Consider the following 17,475-nt stretch of genomic DNA (forward strand, 5'->3'; position numbering starts at 1 on the left):
CACTATTTGACGGTGATATTGCCACGTCAGTTTTCTGTCCTTGTTGGCCTGGGTATCTTTTACTTTCACCTGTCTGTGGTCTTCCATCTTAACATGTACCTGTGTGAATAGTGTATAGTTTTCGTTTTCCTCAGTTTGACACTTTTTATCCTTTAATGAGAATATTTGCTCTATTTATAGTGTTGATATTTCAGTCTGTAGATGCCATGTGACTGTGTGTCTTCTGTTCGCCCCACCTAGTCTGTGCTCCTTTCTCTTGCCGTCCTGTAGAAGTGTGAGGTGTTTCTCTGGTTCTGTGCTCCTCTGTCAGGTTGTTGGGGGCACATTCGCACACACAGCGCGTGTTTTACATTGAAGTCTAACTTAGCACTTTTACTGCCTCCCTGACACGACTGTTTCCTCCTTGTCACTGCTATCCTTTAAAATTTTAGATATATTTTTGGCGTTATCATCATTGTAGAGTTAATATTTACCCTCACAGTTCCCTCATTGTTGGTCTTTCCTTGTTTTTTATATTTCAGTCAGAGACTACTTTTCTTTCTCCCAAAGCACTGCCTTGATATTTTTTTAGTTCATGCCTGTGGGTGATGAGTTGTCTCATTTCCATTTGCCCTAAAAGTCTTCATTTTGCTTTCACTTTCGAAGAGTGTTTTTGTTGAGTATAGAATTCCAGGTTGGTGGGTATTTCTTATTCAGCATTTTACAGATGCCAGTCCATTATCTTCTGACTTCCTTTGACTTGAAAAGTCAGCTTTCAGTGTTGCTGTGCCATTAAAAGCCACTCCTTTTTTCCTCTGAGCGCTTGAACATTTTCTTCTTCCCTTAGACACCCACAGAGCTGCTGAAACCAATGTGTAGTTTTCATTTTTGAGTCAATGCTCTGATTCTTGAACCAACTCTTGCCACTGTCCCTGTCAGTCAGTTCAGTCGCTCGGTGTCTGACCCACTGCAACCCCACAGACTGCAGCACACCAGGCTTCTCTGTCCATCACCAATACCTGGAGCTTGCTCAAACTCATATCCATCGAGTTGGTGATGCCATCCAACCATCTCATCCTCTGTCGTCCCCTTCTCCTCCTGCCTTCGGTCTTCCCCAACATCAGGATCTTTTCCAATGAGTCGGTTCTTCGCGTCAGGTGGCCAAAGTATTGGAGCTTCATCATCAGTCTTTCCAATGAATATTCAGGACTGATTTGTTTTAGAATTGGCTGGTTGGATCTCCTTGCAGTCCACGGGGCTCTCAAGAGTTTTCTCCAACACCACAGTTCAGAAGCATCGATTCTTTGGCCTTCAGCCTTCTTCATGGGCCAACTCTCACATCCATACATGACTACTGGAAAAACCATAGGTTTGACTAAATGAACCTTTGTCAGCAAAGTAATGTCTCTGCTTTCTAATATGCTGTCTAGGTTTGTGATAGCTTTCCTTCCAAGGAGCAAGCGTCTTTTAATTTCACCATCTGCAGTAATTTTGGAGCGCAAGAAAATAAAGACTGTCACTGTTTCCATTGTTTCCCCATTTATTTGCCATGAAGTGATGGATCTAGGAGAAAACAATGGCACCCCACTCCAGTACTCTTGCCTGGAAAATCCCATGGATGGAGGAGCCTGGTGGGCTACAGTCCATGGGGTCGCTAAGAGTCGGACACGACTGAACGACTTCACTCTCACTTTTCACTTTCATGCACTGGAGGAGGAAATGGCAACCCACTCCAGTGTTCTTGCCTGGAGAATCCCAGAGATGGGGAGCCTGGTGGGCTGCCATCTATGGGTCGCACAGAGTCGGGCACGACTGAAGCCACTTGCAGCAGCAGCGGATGGGGCTGGATGCCTGATCTTCATTTTTTGAGTGTTGAGTTTTATGCCAGCTTTTTCACTCTCCTCTTTCACTTTCATTAAGAGGCTCTTTAGTTTCAGCCCCTGGAGGCATTTCTTATTCCCCTTTCTGTCTTTTCTCTACCATGAGGGGCCACATTTTAACAATGTGGTTTAACAACAGGCTCCTTCGCTATATTCTATACTTTTTTCCCTCATATATATATATATATATTTTAACCTATCTGTTCTTCAGTTCACTGATCCTCTCTTCAGCTACGTCCAATTTGATGTTAAGCCCAGAGACTGGGTTCTTAAATTCAGTCACTGTTATTTGAAAGTTCTAGAATCGGGTTTGATTCTCAGAAATTTTTCCTTTTGTCAAGTATATTTTTGAACTGGTGAAGTTTGCATCTGATACCTCTAGCATACCTCTGATATGCTGATACACATCTGATACCTCTGGATCGGTTTCAGTTCTTTTTCTCTTGGTCCTGTTTGTTGTTACACCCTTTTTGCTTGTTTTGGTTGCATGTTGGACATTATCTATGGAAAACCCTAGAGTTTCTGGTGATGCTGTCTTCTCCAGAGGTTCCTCTGAGGCAGACCTCTAGTGGGGACAGAGACGTCTGTTCACTCAGGGCCTGAGTGACTTGAGGCTGGGATGTCCTTGTAAGCTGAGTCTCAGCAGCCTTCACCCACCTTCCCCCCGACCGCAGGGAGGAGCCCTCCAGCATGTCCATCTGGAAGCCTGGGATGCCTCCCATGGCCTCTTCTCGGCCAGTCCTGAGGCCCACCATCTGTCTCCCGAGCATCACGAGGTGATTGATACTCAGTGCTCAGCCGGTTTGGGCAGAGTGTTGGGTACGTTTTCTGTGCCTCCCTTTTCTTGGGGAGCTTAGTCTCTAACATCCGGACTGACTTGTCAGGCCTGAGCTCGAATTTTTGTCTTCCCAGCCCAAGAAACCATCCAGAGCTGTGTTAGCCAGTACCCTCTGCTTGACTTTTCCCCTGCCTTTTCTTCCAAGAGTCAGCTTTGTTCAGATGCCGCGAGGGAAGGAGTGGCCCTCTCAGTGTCCAGCTCCCTCACTGGGCTTTTGTTTGAAATCTTGGATTGTGGCTGCCTACGGACCTCTTTTTAAAGTGTATTTAACTTCTCTAGCTCTTGGTAGGCTGACCCACAAGCTGCCTGTGTCTGTAACTGGAAGTGGGGAAGCCCTGGGTGTCTTCTCTCATCTGAAGCCACATGTAAAATGCACAGTAATTATATTGATCATCTTTGATACCGGGGAAAACAAGAACCAGAGGTCCATGCTTAGTACCCACGGTTGTGTTTTTGATCAGAATCCCCAGCTTCCCTGGGCTGTGTCAGTGCCACTTCAACTTGGGAAGAAGGTGGAGCAAGCGGCCCATGCGGCCTGGGGACAGAGGAGCCGGTCTGCCCTCTTCCCCTGCCCCTGACGGCCCAGGGCAGGCCTTGTGATGACGGGCTGCTTGTGGTCCAGGAGAAGGCTGAGGAGGCAAGGGTTGCGTGAACTGTATTCTGTGACGTGGTCACATGCGTGTTTCCTTTTTCAGTTTGAAAAAATGACTGCTTTTAGTCTTCCCTCCAGTTTGACTTTAAGGTTGAAAATGAAGATTTTATTCTTAAAGTTGAGCACAGTGATTTTACAGTCTTTTTGAAAGCAACAGTTGAGGTTTTAAAAAGACATCTCCGAGAACTCCAGCAGATAAAGCGAAAAAAAAGAGAATGTGTTCAGGGTGAACTGCGGGCGGGACCCCAAACTGTACTCTGTCCCTCCCAGAGTCTGTAATTGCTGAGATGGGTGGATAGAGGGTCCCAAGCACCCTGGGGACCGAGGTCCTCAACTGAGAGCTGAGGTCCCAGCTGAGCCAGGAGCAGTGTGGCCTGTGCCCTGGTGAGTGGAGAGCCGCGAGGCTGGGAGTGGGGCCAGGAGAGGGGGTGGGAGACTCGGGCGCGGAGGTAGGGGCAGCACCTGGCTGGGTCTGGGAGGCGCGGGCTGTCACGGCTCGAGGCAGGGACACCCCTGAACCTCCACCGTGCAGCCGCCACGGGGCAGAGTTGTCTGGCATCCCAGGGTCGAAGTTAAGAGGGCGAGTTCACAGCAGATTGACGGAACTCCTGTATCCACTGTGGGTTCATTTTAAGTGCCTGGAGCGAGGTTGGTCAAGCCCTTGCTGAGCTCGAGGGAGGGAGTCAGTCAGGGAGGACCGAGCTCAGGGTGAGAGTGAGGGGCAGCTAGCGCGGTGAGTCCTCCTCACCTGAGTGGGTTCTGGGGGCACCCTTGAGTTCAGGGGTGCCCTTTCAGTAGCCTCACTGGAGACTTGTTTGGGGGGTGAAGGAGGCAGAAGCCCACTTAGAAGACATGCTCATTCCTAGTGCTGGTGGTTTCTGAAGCAGTTTATACTATTTGGTTCGACTGTGAACCAGTATCCTTGCAGGGTTATGTTTGACGGTGGGCCTGAGCTGTGGGCATGGCTTTCCTTCTCCCACACACCACACTCCCCTGACGTCTTTTTGGCAGCCCCTCCCCCCTCTGTGCACCCCTGATGATGGGCCTGAGCCCAGCCCCCCTGTTGCCATGGAGCCCCTTGTGACTGAGTGGGTTTCAGGTTCTGGGCTCCTGGGAGACATGCTGGAGGCAGAGCCTTCGTGCCATTTCTTCTAGAGACAGCAGTGCTGATGGTCATAGTGTGAGAGCAGTGTGTGTGAGAGTGGTGTGTGAGAGCGGGGTGTGAGAGCGGTGTGTGAGAGTGGTGTGTGTGAGAGTGGTGTGTGAGAGTGGTGTCTGAGAGTGGTGAGTGTGAGAGCAGTGGTTGTAGTGTGAATAGCGGTGGCCGTAGTGTGAGATCGGTGGTGATAGCTCCAGTGCTGAGCTATCTAACCGTGAAACAGCAGTTGCCCCCGAGTGGGGGACTGCCCCCATACGCGAGGATGGGTCGCAGAAGGGCCCGCCTATGGGCACTTTTCCAGCGCTGCAACCCCAAGGCAAAAGCCAAGACAAGGAAGACCTCGGCCTCGGCCCAAGTTCTGGAAGCGGAGTGGACTGACGTGAGAACAGCTGGGGGCTGGGCCCGTAGGATTGTCCCTTACCCAGTGAAGCATTGGGGCTGTGTTTCATTTTGTTAGCATGGTTGTGGGCCCTGCCGGGGGTCCCTGCCAGCCAGGGCGTTTTGGTCTTCTGGGCAAGATCGACCCCAGCAGGTTGACCTTGTAAGTGGTTGTGCAGGTGCTGCGTGGAGGATGGCCGGGGGCCCCACCTTCTGAAGGGAAACGCTGGCTGGAGGAGTCACTGGGGCACGTGGATTGAGCTATAGAGTCAGTCCTTGAAGCAGAAAGGCTAAGCCCCTTATCGTCTCCCATCTTACAAAGCACAGAACAGTGTGTCCAGTATTTTAATGATGGCTACCTACTGCTTACATGTATAACATACACCCTCATAGTTCACATGTCTACTACATGCCTCTTACAAGTGTTGGGCAGTGTTCTAGGTGCTGAATGCTCAGTGTGTAGTAGGGGATATGCAGCCCAGGATTTTTTTATGTGTGTGAAGAAAAATAGAAGAATGAAAGATGCCGTGTGGTTCAGTTTGAGCAAGTTCACCACGTAGATGGCACCGTGTGCACGAAAATTGTGATAAAATACATAAAACATGAATTTAACCCTTTAACCAGTTTATTGAATGACTGTGTGACTTCAGTGGGGTCAGGCTAACAGATGGCTGTGGGGTGCCATCAGCCTTTTTCCCAGAGGAACACTCCAAAGCCTGGTGGCCTTGTAGATCTTCCCTTTCTTCTGCCCTGTCCCCAGTGGTTCTAGGTCACTGGTCTGTGTGTCGTTTAAGAACCTCTTTGTCCAGTTTGTTGTTAGGTTTATGTTTAGGAAAGTTTCTCAGACTTCCCTGGGTCTTGAGAAGGCAGGCTTGGATTCCAGGTTCTCCCCTGCCGCGTGCCTGCCAGATCGAGGTGGAGGCTAAAGGCTGGTCTGAGTTGTGGTGGTCTGTGTGGTCTTGGGGTCAGCGGACCCCTCTTCTCTGGAGGGGCAGGGAGACCCTCTGTGTGGAGGCTGGAGAGACTTGACAGGGTCAGTCTTCAGTCTCGCTCTCTTTTTAATTTGTGTTTGCATTTAGTTACTTACTCATTTAACTGTTTTCTAGGAGTTGGCATCACCTACGGAAGAAGTCAGTGCATGCCAAGAGCAGCTTCTAGCAAGAGGAAAAGAGATTGCCGAGATGAGAGCTGAAAGGAACAACACCAGGGTCAGTAGGGGGATTCTCACGTGTGGACAGTTGCCCCACGGGGGTCACCACTGGGTTCCGTGTTGCTGTCTTTAAACTCTGTCTGGTTTTCAAGTCATTTTTCACATCTTCCCACTGAGCAGACCGGGGTGGATCAGATCGGGGTTCTCATACTTTGCTTCGAATTGATGATGAGAGCTAATATAATTTTAGTACATTTGAGGGGGGAGTTCTCTTAACTTACATTTTTGTCCATGCTACAGTGTGTGTGAGGTCTTAGTTCCCCGACCAGGGATTAAAACTCAGGACCCCTGCAGCAGTGTGGAGTCTTAACTACTAGGCCACTGGGGAAGTCCACTCTAACTTTCGACTGAACTGGCGGGATTGCGACTTGCCTTAGCATGGTTTCGGTGTTAGCATGAGGCTGAGAGGAGTTATCGGCCCTGAATTCAAGTATGAGGTTGAAGGTGTTCCTTCGGCCCCGCCCTGCAGCTGCTGCTGGAGCACCTGGAATGCCTGGTTTCACGCTATGTGCCGTCCCTCCGGAGGAAGATGGGCAAGCAGAAGGCGCAGTCCCCGGCCGGCATGAGAAGCGAGGTGGAGGTGCTCACGGCCCTGAAATCACTGTTTGAGTACCACAAGGCCCTGGACGAGAAGGTACCCGCCACCCGGCCGTCCTGGATTTGGACACTTGCTGCCTTGTTAGGTGGATGATGCATGTATTTATGTAACTGGTTGACTTTTGAGCTTCTTGAATTCTTGTAAATACATTTTTTCTGTAAGAAGTCAGAATGTTATATGGTTAAAAAGTGTTGCCTGTGTACATGCTCATTCATGTCCAAGTCTTTGCGACCCTGTGGACTGTAGCCCACCATGCTCCTCTCTCCCTGGGACTTCCCAGGCAAGAATACTGGAGTGGGTGGCCATCTTCTACTCCAGGGGATCTTCCCGACCCAAGGATAGAACCTGCCCTCTTGCATTGGCAGGCGGATTCTTTACCACTGATCCACCTGGGAAGCCCCAGGTAAAAAGTATTAGTTGGCATAAATGTCTCAAGATTTATTATATTCTGTATATCAATTTGCAATTAAAAACTAGGTAATAGGATTATTTTAGGAACTTTTTTTTCCCTCTCTAACTTAGAATTTAAAGCTGTTAATAAGCAGATTTTCTTGACGTTAAGATCAATGAGATGTATTAAATGTCTTCTGTTACAGTAGCCGTGTTAAATTAGGGTGAGTGTACACTAAGACGTGCACTAACATATATACACACTTCAACACACAGTGACTCGGCCCCTTTTATTTCAGTTGAGAGCGATTACGAGGAGCACTTGAAAGGTGTAGTTTGTTAGAAGAAGAATTAGGTGCCACACATAAAGAGATAAGTTTGATCAGTCATCGTGTAATTTCCGTGAAGGGTTTGTCATTTGTATCCTTTCATTTAAAAGAAGTATGAAGGCTGTAGTGGACATCAGATGTTATTTATCTTTCTGATTGAGGACCCTCCCACTTGGGTTATTTTAATGACTAGTAACCTAGACTTGTGGCTCAGAGCTGCAGGATCTCTTAAGTACCCCCTTTGTCCAGTAGAAGACAAAATTCTGACTCTAATCACCTGGTTCTCTTTGGGATGGATAGCATCACCATGTATTTTCTTTTTATGCTGTATTTCAGTTTTGAGTTGAGTTTTTCCAAATGGAGTTTTGCTGTCTTGACTTATTTCTTTATTCTGATTCAAACTTTTGGTTTTAGCTGATGATTCTTAAAGAGAAGAAAAACCCGGAAAAGATACTGATGGACGGGGTGCTTGATGTAAATCCCAAGCAAGAAAACATGCCAAGCGCCGATGGAAAGGCAAGTCCCCGGTCCCACTCGATCTGGTTCTCGTCTTACCATCCAGTCTGTGCAGGGCTGTTGGGACCTCTCACCAAAGCACCATGTAGTTCTGTGAGACTGTGGCAGTCGTGTGAGCTCCAGAGCACAGAAGGCAGTTTTGACCTCACCGGTTGCCCGGAAGTGCTGTGTTCCCTGCCTCCCAAAACAAGGCTGTCTAAGGCTTCCTTTCCCCCTTAGAGAACCCGCGACGGCTCTCTGGCTCGGGTGATCCAGCTCCAGGAAATCATAAACAACCAATTGCGGGAGAGCCAGATGAAGGAGCTCCTGAGCCAGATGAAGGAGCTTCTGGCAGCCCTCTCTGCCCAGGTGACAGAGATGGAGGAGGACCTGGACACGGCCAGGAAGGACCTCCTCAAGTCCGAGGAAGTAAACGTGAAACTAGAGCGGGACCTCCGCGAAGTGAGTGACGGTGGACGTGTCTGTTGTCCTGAGGTGGAATGTGGGTCCCTTGTTCTCCCGGTGGTCTCAGCCTGGGGATGGCTGCGTGAGCAAGAGCAGAGCTCTGGCGAGACCGCAACTGGCTGCCTCCCCACCTCTGCGTCGAGGTCTCGGGGTAGAAGAGGCCTGGTCCAGGCGGTCCGTTGGCAGTGGACCAACATAAGGGTAGCCCTAGCGCTGTGCTGCACCCTGGGTGTGGGCTGCTCATTTCTACAAGTTCTAGGGGGCCTAGTGTGTTCCTTTTTAAAAAGTTCATTCATCCATTCATTCATTGATTTGAGTATAGTTGCTTTACACTGCTGTGTCAATTTCTGCTGTACAGCAAAGTGAATCAATCATAAATATACACATATATATACACACACACACACATCTCCTTTTTTAGATTTCCTACCCATTAACTTCACCACAGAGCACTGAGTAGAGTTCCCTGTGCTGTACAGTAGGTCCTTACTCATTGTTGACTTTATGCATAGTATCAGTAGTGTATATGTGTCAACCCCAGTCTCCCAGTTCATCCCCCTACCTGCCTGTTGAATGTATTCCCGATGATGCTGAAATTTCCTTCTGATTCACTCAGGCGAGCCTGGTGACGTCTGTGGAGCCCGTTCTCTCGGAGAGATGGGAGCATGCTGTGTGGGCTCTGCTGAGGCAGCTTGCCTGGCCATCTTCTCTAGTTTCTGAGGTTCCGCTCCTTGAAGGGATGCGTGACAGTGACACGGCGGTCAGACAAGACGAGTGGCATTTGCTCACCCTCAGATCCTCAGGCCTGTGCTGTGTAACCATGTAGAATCATGATGCTTCTGGTGGTCATGTCTGCGGGTATCATGATTTATGAGAAACTACCTAACAGTCATTGTGAAAACAGAAGAGTGTTGGGGGCTCAGGCCTCCTCCTCAGCTTTCCTTTGTACACAGGCAGACAGCCCACCCTGCCCCACCCCTCCACCGTGAGACCGTCTCAGAGAGAACCCCTCCAACATGTTTTCCAGCAGGTGGACTTGTTTAGTAGCTTGGTGTGAGTAATTCTGTGTGAGAACTCAAAACAGAAATATTTGCACATCTTTGTATAACCTGTTCACATTACTCTTTGGCAATAGGAGGAGATTAGGTGGCAGAGTTTAATATGTAGAGAATTCTGGAAAAAGCGTTTTTAGAACCTTTCACTTTTAATGTCAGGACTACATTGGTTACTTAGTGACTACGGAGGGACCTGAAATGGAGTTTGAGCTGGCGGACAGGAGCTGCACCGGCAGCAAGTTCTGGTCCTGGTGTGAGCGTTTCACACATGTGGTGTAACTCTGCTTTAGAAGAACTAGGCTTGAGAAGGCTGCTTCCAGTTGTGTTACACTTTGACTTGTGTTTCCACTCATTGATATTCTTACTTTAATTTTGAGGAAATTGCATGAGATTTTTCCAACTTTACCTGAGGAAATGAACCTCAGAGCTCCCTGTTGGATCTGTTGAAGGTCCCTCCCTGTTCTGGGTCAAGCACGCCTGTATGGTGTAGGAGACAGAGGTCCTCGTTTCATGCCAGATCCCTTCCCTCCTGGAATTCTTGCAATGACAGGGTAGTTTAGTGTACTTTTTGTTTGCTGTTTGGGTTTATTATGTAGAAAAGAAGCTTGGTAAATCGAGTGGCCAGACAGACATTAAGACAGATGGGTGCCATTGTGGCAAATGTGACATTTGAGGTACGCGCGATTTTGCTCACGTCTAAGAAAACTGCCATGTCTAGGAGTTTACTTTTGAGGATGCTAATTTTGTGTTTGATTTGAAACTTAGGATTTAGTCCAGCTTTTTTACTCTTAAGTGTGCTGGAGTATTCCATGATAATGACTTACTTTTCTCCTCTGTAATGCCCGGTGTAGGCCATGGCCCAGAAGGAGGACATGGAGAAGAGAATCACTACACTTGAGAAACGCTACCTCGCCGCACAGCGCAAAGCCTCCTCTGTGCATGACCTTGATGATAAACCTGAAAATGAAATCACAAATAAGGATTCTCTGCATCGACAGGTAATGGCCTTTACTGACCTGTGTCTGACTTTTATAGTAGTGAATACTGAGGAAGGAAGGTAAAGACCTTTTCATGTGACTCCCATGTTGGAAATCAAGTCCCAGTGTAAAGTTCTTATGACCCGAAAATACTGTGCTCGAAAGTGTGGATGTACATCATGATAAATCAACTGTACTGAAAAGAAATACAATGTTTAAAAACTGAGGGTGACTGCAACTTACAGGTTTGAATGGTTTGGGATTTGGTTTAACCATTTTGTGGAATTCCACTCCTGACTCTTTTGTTTTACTTGACTTGAATCTGTTGGCTTGTTAGCATTTTTCCTGAAAGAGCAGAGAGCAGCAGGGAACTTCAGGGCAGCTGGCTGCCTGTTGGGAACTGGGGTCTCTGTGACAAAAGGCAGGGTTAGAGCTCCAGTCTGATTAGGGTGTGTACTTCCTATGGTTTGGTGAGCTTTACTCGCTCCTGTTCCCGTGTGGTCTCAGATAATCAGGACTTACCCAGGAAAACCAAATCTGGCTTCTCCAAAACAAAGTGAGTCAGTCTGGTGTGTGACAAAGTGTATCATTGGCCCCACCACAAAAATAAAATCCTAGAAAGCCATTGAAATTTATGATGCGAAATGCTAATTAAGAGCATTACGATATACAAAATAATGGCTGTAAAAGGCAGATAAGAAAATACTATGTACCATATGCTGTTGTTTTCCGAGGGTTTTAAAGCATATCATATTGTTTATGTGTGTACATAGAGTAATACCCACACAGAAAGCATAAGAAAACTGCTTAGAAGCAAATGCTAACCTCTCAGGAACCCGAGTGTATAGATAACTTAATTTTTTTTCTTTTTCAAACAAGAATCTAAATGTTCTACATTGAAAGTTTTTCAGAGTAAGAAGATCTGTTAAAAGAATAATCGTGCATTTACAAATATTAGTTGACTGGCATTTCACCAGGCACACTCTGATCAGGTCTGTATTTCAGAGAAGATGAAAGCCGTGTTGTGGCTTACAAGCCCGTGGCCATCTGCGGTCGGTAGGGTTCCCTTCAAATGATGATTCTGGTGATGTTTTAAGAAGGGTCAGTACTGAACCCTTATTCCCTTAACTTGTCAATAAGAATGAATATGCTTCTACAGAAAACTGATCTTCTTTAATATATAAGAACTTTTTTTTTTTTAAGACTTCTTTGTGGACGTTTCAGATCAGATCAGATCAGATCAGTGCTCAGTCGTGTCCAACTCTTTGCGACCCCATGAATCGCAGCACGCCAGGCCTCCCTGTCCATCACCAATTCCCAGAGTTCACTCAGACTCATGTCCATCGAGTCAGTGATGCCATCCAGCCATCTCATCCTCTGTCGTCCCCTTCTCCTCTTGCCCCCAGTCCCTCCCAGCATCAGAGTCTTTTCCAATGAGTCAGCTCTCCGCGTGAGGTGGCCAAAGTACTGGAATTTCAGCTTTAGCATCATTCCTTCCAAAGAAGTCCCAGGGCTAATCTCCTTTAGAATGGACTGGTTGGATCTCCTTGCAGTCCAAGGGACTCTCAAGAGTCTTCTCCAACACCACAGTTCAAAAGCATCAATTCTTTGGCGCTCAGCTTTCTTCACAGTCCAAGTCACATCCATACATGACCACAGGAAAAACCATAGCCTTGACTAGACGGACCTTTGTTGGCAAAGTAATGTCTCTGCTTTTGAATATGCTATCTAGTTGGTCATAACTTTCCTTCCAAGGAGTAAGCGTCTTTTAATTTCATGGCTGCAGTCACCATCTGCAGTGATTTTGGAGCCCAGAAAAATAAAGTCTGACACTGTTTCCACTGTTTCCCCATCTATCTGCCATGAAGTGATGGGACCAGATGCCATGATCTTCATTTTCTGAATGTTGAGCTTTAAGCCAACTTTTTCACTCTCCACTTTCACCTTCATCAAGAGGCTTTTTAGTTCCTCTTCACTTTCTGCCATAAGGGTGGTGTCATCTGCATATCTGAGGTTATTGATATTTCTCCCGGCAATCTTGATTCCAGCTTGTGTTTCTTCCAGTCCAGCGTTTCTCATGATGTACTCTGCATATAAGTTAAATAAACAGGGTGACAGTATACAGCCTTGATGTACTCCTTTTCCTATTTGGAACCAGTCTGTTGTTCCATGTCCAGTTCTAACTGTTGCTTCCTGACCTGCATACAAATTTCTGAAGAGGCAGATCAGGTGGTCTGGTATTCCCATCTCTTTCAGAATTTTCCACAGTTTATTGTGATCCACACAGTCAAAGCCTTTGGCATAGTTAAAAGAGCAGAAATAGATGTTTTTCTGGAACTCTCTTGCTTTTTCCATGATCCATCGGATGTTGACAATTTGATCTCTGGTTCCTCTGCCTTTTCTAAAACCAGCTTGAACATCAGGAAGTTCATGGTTCACATATTGCTGAAGCCTGGCTTAGGGAATTTTAAGCATTACTTTACTAGCATGTGAGATGAGTACAATTGTGCAGTAGTTTGAGCTTTCTTTGGCATTGCCTTTCTTTGGGATTGGAATGAAAACTGACCTTTTCCAGTTCTGTGGCCACTGCTGAGTTTTCCAAATTTGCTGGCATATTGAGTGCAGCACTTTCACAGCATCATCTTTCAGGATTTGGAATAGCTCAACTGGAATTCCAGCACCTCCACTAGCTTTGTTCGTAGTGATGCTTTCTCAGGCCCACTTGACTTCACATTCCAGGATGTCTAGCTCTAGGTCAGTGATCACACCATCATGATTATCTGGGTCATGAAGATCGTTTTTGTACAGTTCTGTGTATTCTTGTCATCTCTTCTTAATATCTTCTGCTTCTGTTAGGTCCATACCATTTCTGTCCTTTATCGAGCCCATCTTTGCATGCAATGTTCCTTTGGTATCTCTGATTTTCTTGAAGAGACCTCTAGTCTTTCCCATTCTGTTGTTTTCCTCTATTTCTTTGCCTTGATCGCTGAAGAAGGCTTTCTTATCTCTTCTTGCTATTCTTTGGAACTCTGCATTCAGATGTTTATATCTTTCCTTTTCTCCTTTGCTTTTCGCTTCTCTCCTTTTCACAGCTATTTGTAAGGCCTCCCCAGACAGCCATTTTGCTTTTTTGCATTTCTTTTCCATGGAGATGGTCTTGATCCCTGTCTCCTGTACAATGTCACGAACCTCATTCCATAGCTCATCAGGCACTCTGTCTATCAGATCTAGGCCCTTAAATCTATTTCTCACTTCCACTGTATAATCATAAGGGATTTGATTTAGGTCATACCTGAATGGTCTAGTGGTTTTCCCTACTTTCTTCAATTTAAGTCTGAATTTGGCAATAAGGAGTTCATGGTCTGAGCCACAGTCAGCTCCTGGTCTTGTTTTTGCTGACTGTATAGAGCTTCTTCATCTTTGGCTGCAAAGAATATAATCAGTCTGATTTTGGTGTTGACCATCTGGTGATGTCCATGTGTAGAGTCTTCTCCTGTGTTGTTGGAAGAGGGTGTTTGTTATGACCAGTGCATTTTGTTGGCAAAACTCTATTAGTCTTTGCCCTGCTTCATTCCGTATTCCAAGGCCAAATTTGCCTGTTACTCCAGGTGTTTCTTGACTTCCTACTTTTGCATTCCAGTCCCCTGTAATGAAAAGGACATCTTTTTTGGGTGTTAGTTCTAAAAGGTCTTGTAGGTTTTCATAGAACCGTTCAACTTCATCTTCTTCAGCGTTACTGGTTGGGGCATAGACTTGGATTACTGTGATACTGAATGGTTTGCCTTGGAAATGAACAGAAATCATTCTGTCGTTTTTGAGATTGCATCCAAGTACTGCATTTCGGACTCTTTTGTTGACCATGATGGCCACTCCATTTCTTCTGAGGGATTCTTGCCCGCAGTAGTAGATATAATGGTCATCTGAGTTAAATTCACCCATTCCAGTCCTTTTCAGTTCGCTGATTCCTAGAATGTCGACATTCACTCTTGCCATCTCTTGTTTGACCACTTCCAATTTGCCTTGATTCATGGACCTGACATTCCAGGTTCCTATGCAATATTGCTCTTTACAGCATCGGAACTTGCTTCTATCACCAGTCACATCCACAGCTGGATATTCTTTTGACTTTGGCTCCACCCCTTCATTCTTTCTGGAGTTATTTCTCCACTGATCTCTAGTAGCATATTGGGCACCTTCTGACCTGGGGAGTTTCTCTTTCAGTATCCTATCATTTTGCCTTTTCATACTATTCATGGGGACGTTTAGGAAAAGCAAATACTCTGGCAGGAGGTGTTCTGCCCACTGAGACCAAGCCCAGGAACAGAGAGAAAAATTCCCGTGACGCAGCTTCCGAAACAGAACTAATCCAGTAGACACGTGCATTTAGGTTTTGTCTCAGCTTACTAAAAACGGCAGCGGCTACACCACTTGGCCTGTTTGAATGCTCTGCTCTCCCTTTGTAGGAGGAGGATAAAAACCGACCTTTGCAGGAGCACCTGGAGCTGGAGGAGCAGAAGCTGCAGCAGACGCTGCCCAGGGCGGAGACGCTGCCAGAAGTGGAGGCTGAGCTGGCTCAGCGGGTGGCCGCGCTCTCCAAGGTGCTGCTCTGGGTCCTTGCGGGGCTGGCGCGGGGAGGGCCTGTTCCATGCTGTCCCACCGTGCCCCTCCCCGTGCTGCTCAGTCCACAAAGGAGCGCAGCCGCGGGGAGCGTGCTGCCCGGCTGAGATGGGAGCACGCCCTGAGTGTCAGACAGTCCCGGCTCCCGTGTCATCCCTCCGTTAATTTCCCTCCAGTTTTGTCCTGTGTTCTGAGTGTCCCCAGGACGCTTCAGCTCCAAGTCACTGCTGCTCAGAGTTCAGTCAGCACCTCAAAGCCTAGCAGGATAGAGAGCTAGAAAAATCCCATTCTCGTTTAAGAGATGGCCAAAATAGCTCTGTAATGAACACAGTTTTAAGTCTTGATTCATACATTGTTGAGTAAGTCACAGCGGGGCACGGTGCAGACCCGGGGCCCCACTCCCAGCTTGCAGTCCCCGGGAGCCCACGGGTGAGAGGCCGCGTCCCGGACCCGTGGCGCTGCTGGGGGCATGTTCCCCACAGCCCGCCAGCCACCCCGTCCTTCTGGTGGGAAAGGTGTTGCCCCACACTGCTGGTGGGTACTGGCTGGGCGTGGAGAGGTGGGCCTGTGCTGGTGCGGCTGTCCGGAGCGTTGCCCAGAGCTCAGTGAGCGGCTGAGGGGCTTGCCATTCACGGGAGGCCGGTGGTGCCGGGTGCTCCCAAACCCTCCCAGAGCAGGGTCACTAACAGCCGCCAGGGGGCACCCTTCTGCCTGTGATCTTCCTCTCAAGGGTTGGTTTCTTCTCTCCCCTGACATCTCTGCTGTCTGTCCCCGGTCGGCCTTGTAGTCTGAACTTTGGTCTTCCGGAAGCTCTGTCACTAAGGAGGCTAAACTGTTGGAACTGACCTCCCAGCTTAGGAAGGTAGAATGTGTGCTCTTGTGCGTCCCGTGCTTGCCACTGCCCTGCCCGCGCTGGCTCGCCACAGGCAGTCTGAGGAGGCTGTGCAGCGGCCGCGGGTGCGGGGCCCGGGGCGGGGGCGAGCCCGTCTCCTCTCACGAGCCGGTCACCATCACCCTCCGTCAGCCACGTGTCACACGCGAAGCTGCGCTGGCTGCGTGAGCAGGCGAGCGGGCGTGCCCCCCGCGAACCCGGAGCCAGTGGTCTGCACAGAGCATAGCCCGCTTGCCACCCCTGCGGTCACAGCCCGCGTGTCATCAGGACAGGGTCGTTGCGAGCGGAGCTGACGCTGTTCTTGGCCGACAGGTGGAAGAGAGACACCGTAACATCAAGGAGAGGCTGCGCCAGATGGAGGCCCAACTGGAGGAGAACAAGAAGGAGCTGCTGTGGGTGCGTGTGCTGATGGGGAGGCCGCGTCCGGGCCAGAGACGTGGCTTGGGCGGGGGCCAGTTCTGCTGTCTCTGCCGCTCAGGTCTCTGCCGTCGAGTGTGTGTGTATAGCCCTGTCTGCTGGTCCAGGCACCCAACCTTGGGAGCAGGGCCAGATGTGGTCACCCGTAGGTGGTGGGCAGGGGCCAGGGGGTCCCCACGTTCAAAGAGGCTGCTTGTTGCTCTGACCAGCCAGGCCGGGGAGCTGCTCGGGATACAGTTGGACCTTACTAGTGCCCCTCAGACAAACCTAAGGGTGACAGCCTGAGGCCTATGGTGCCCAGCTGTGGAGGTGCTTGCCTCGGACATGGCGCTGGAGTCCCACATGCCCAACTGCTGGTCCAGACATGGTGTGTGTGTGTAGGATGGCTGCTCCTAGGCAGGAGGAGAACCATAGTTCTGCTGTGACAGAAGGCCTGTCAGGAAAGGGCGATGGTGGGGGCTCGCATCAGAGAGTCCTGAGAGAGGTTTCCCAGAAGGGTTGGCCACACGGTGATGCAGACCATTCAGGAAATGGAGTGGGGATCCCAGGTCCAGCCTCAAGTGTCAGTACTGTCCCCACCATACCTGTGTTCTTGGGCCTGACTGCAGAGCCTCACACGCGGGCTCCCGGGGGGCTGTGGTTCTGACTCCCATCCTGAGACCTGCAGTGAGGCTCCCTCCCTGCTTAGGCAGAGAGGACAAGGTCTCCTGATCGGGGGTGCACTTCCTTACTTTCAGAACTGCTATTCAGAGGCTGTTGCGATTGGGATGCTGTTTATGACTAAGCCAATTCAAAGTCAATTTTTGTTTTGCTTTAAAAATATTTGAATGCCGATGCCTTATTGGGGAAGCTGTGACAGGTTTTATTTCCATGGGCTCAAAAAGGGGTGGCCCAGCCCTGGGGAGGGGTCGTGACACAGACAGAGGGCGAAGGTACTGCCCATGGGGGACAGGGAGCCGGCAAGCCAGCACCTCGAGGCTGCCCCTTGGTTGCTTTGAGGTCATATCTGGGAAATCAAGGCAGGACCTGGGAGAGAGTGGGGCAGGGGGGAGAGACTTGTGGAGAGAAGGGTGTGAGGTGTGAGAGCGGGAGGGTGGCATGGGGCCCAGCAGGCACTCTCCTGTGCGTCTCAGATGACAGAGCC

The 17,475-nt window shown here is 48.8% G+C and overlaps 1 protein-coding gene across 1 annotated transcript in view; it reads left to right on the forward strand.

The window, feature by feature from the left end:
* The window catches only part of LOC129651042 (liprin-alpha-1-like), a 39,315-nt gene that overhangs the window by 4,601 nt on the left and 17,239 nt on the right, over positions 1 to 17,475 (forward strand). Inside the window, 10 exon segments of the mRNA XM_055579770.1 lie at positions 3,507 to 3,601; positions 5,993 to 6,094; positions 6,566 to 6,734; positions 7,386 to 7,477; positions 7,828 to 7,929; positions 8,149 to 8,370; positions 10,280 to 10,426; positions 14,869 to 15,003; positions 15,810 to 15,884; positions 16,227 to 16,310. Coding sequence (XP_055435745.1) covers positions 3,507 to 3,601; positions 5,993 to 6,094; positions 6,566 to 6,734; positions 7,386 to 7,477; positions 7,828 to 7,929; positions 8,149 to 8,370; positions 10,280 to 10,426; positions 14,869 to 15,003; positions 15,810 to 15,884; positions 16,227 to 16,310 — 1,223 coding nt within the window.

Source organism: Bubalus kerabau, chromosome 4 (genome assembly GCF_029407905.1).
Source record: "Bubalus kerabau isolate K-KA32 ecotype Philippines breed swamp buffalo chromosome 4, PCC_UOA_SB_1v2, whole genome shotgun sequence".
Lineage (NCBI taxonomy): Eukaryota > Metazoa > Chordata > Mammalia > Artiodactyla > Bovidae > Bubalus > Bubalus kerabau.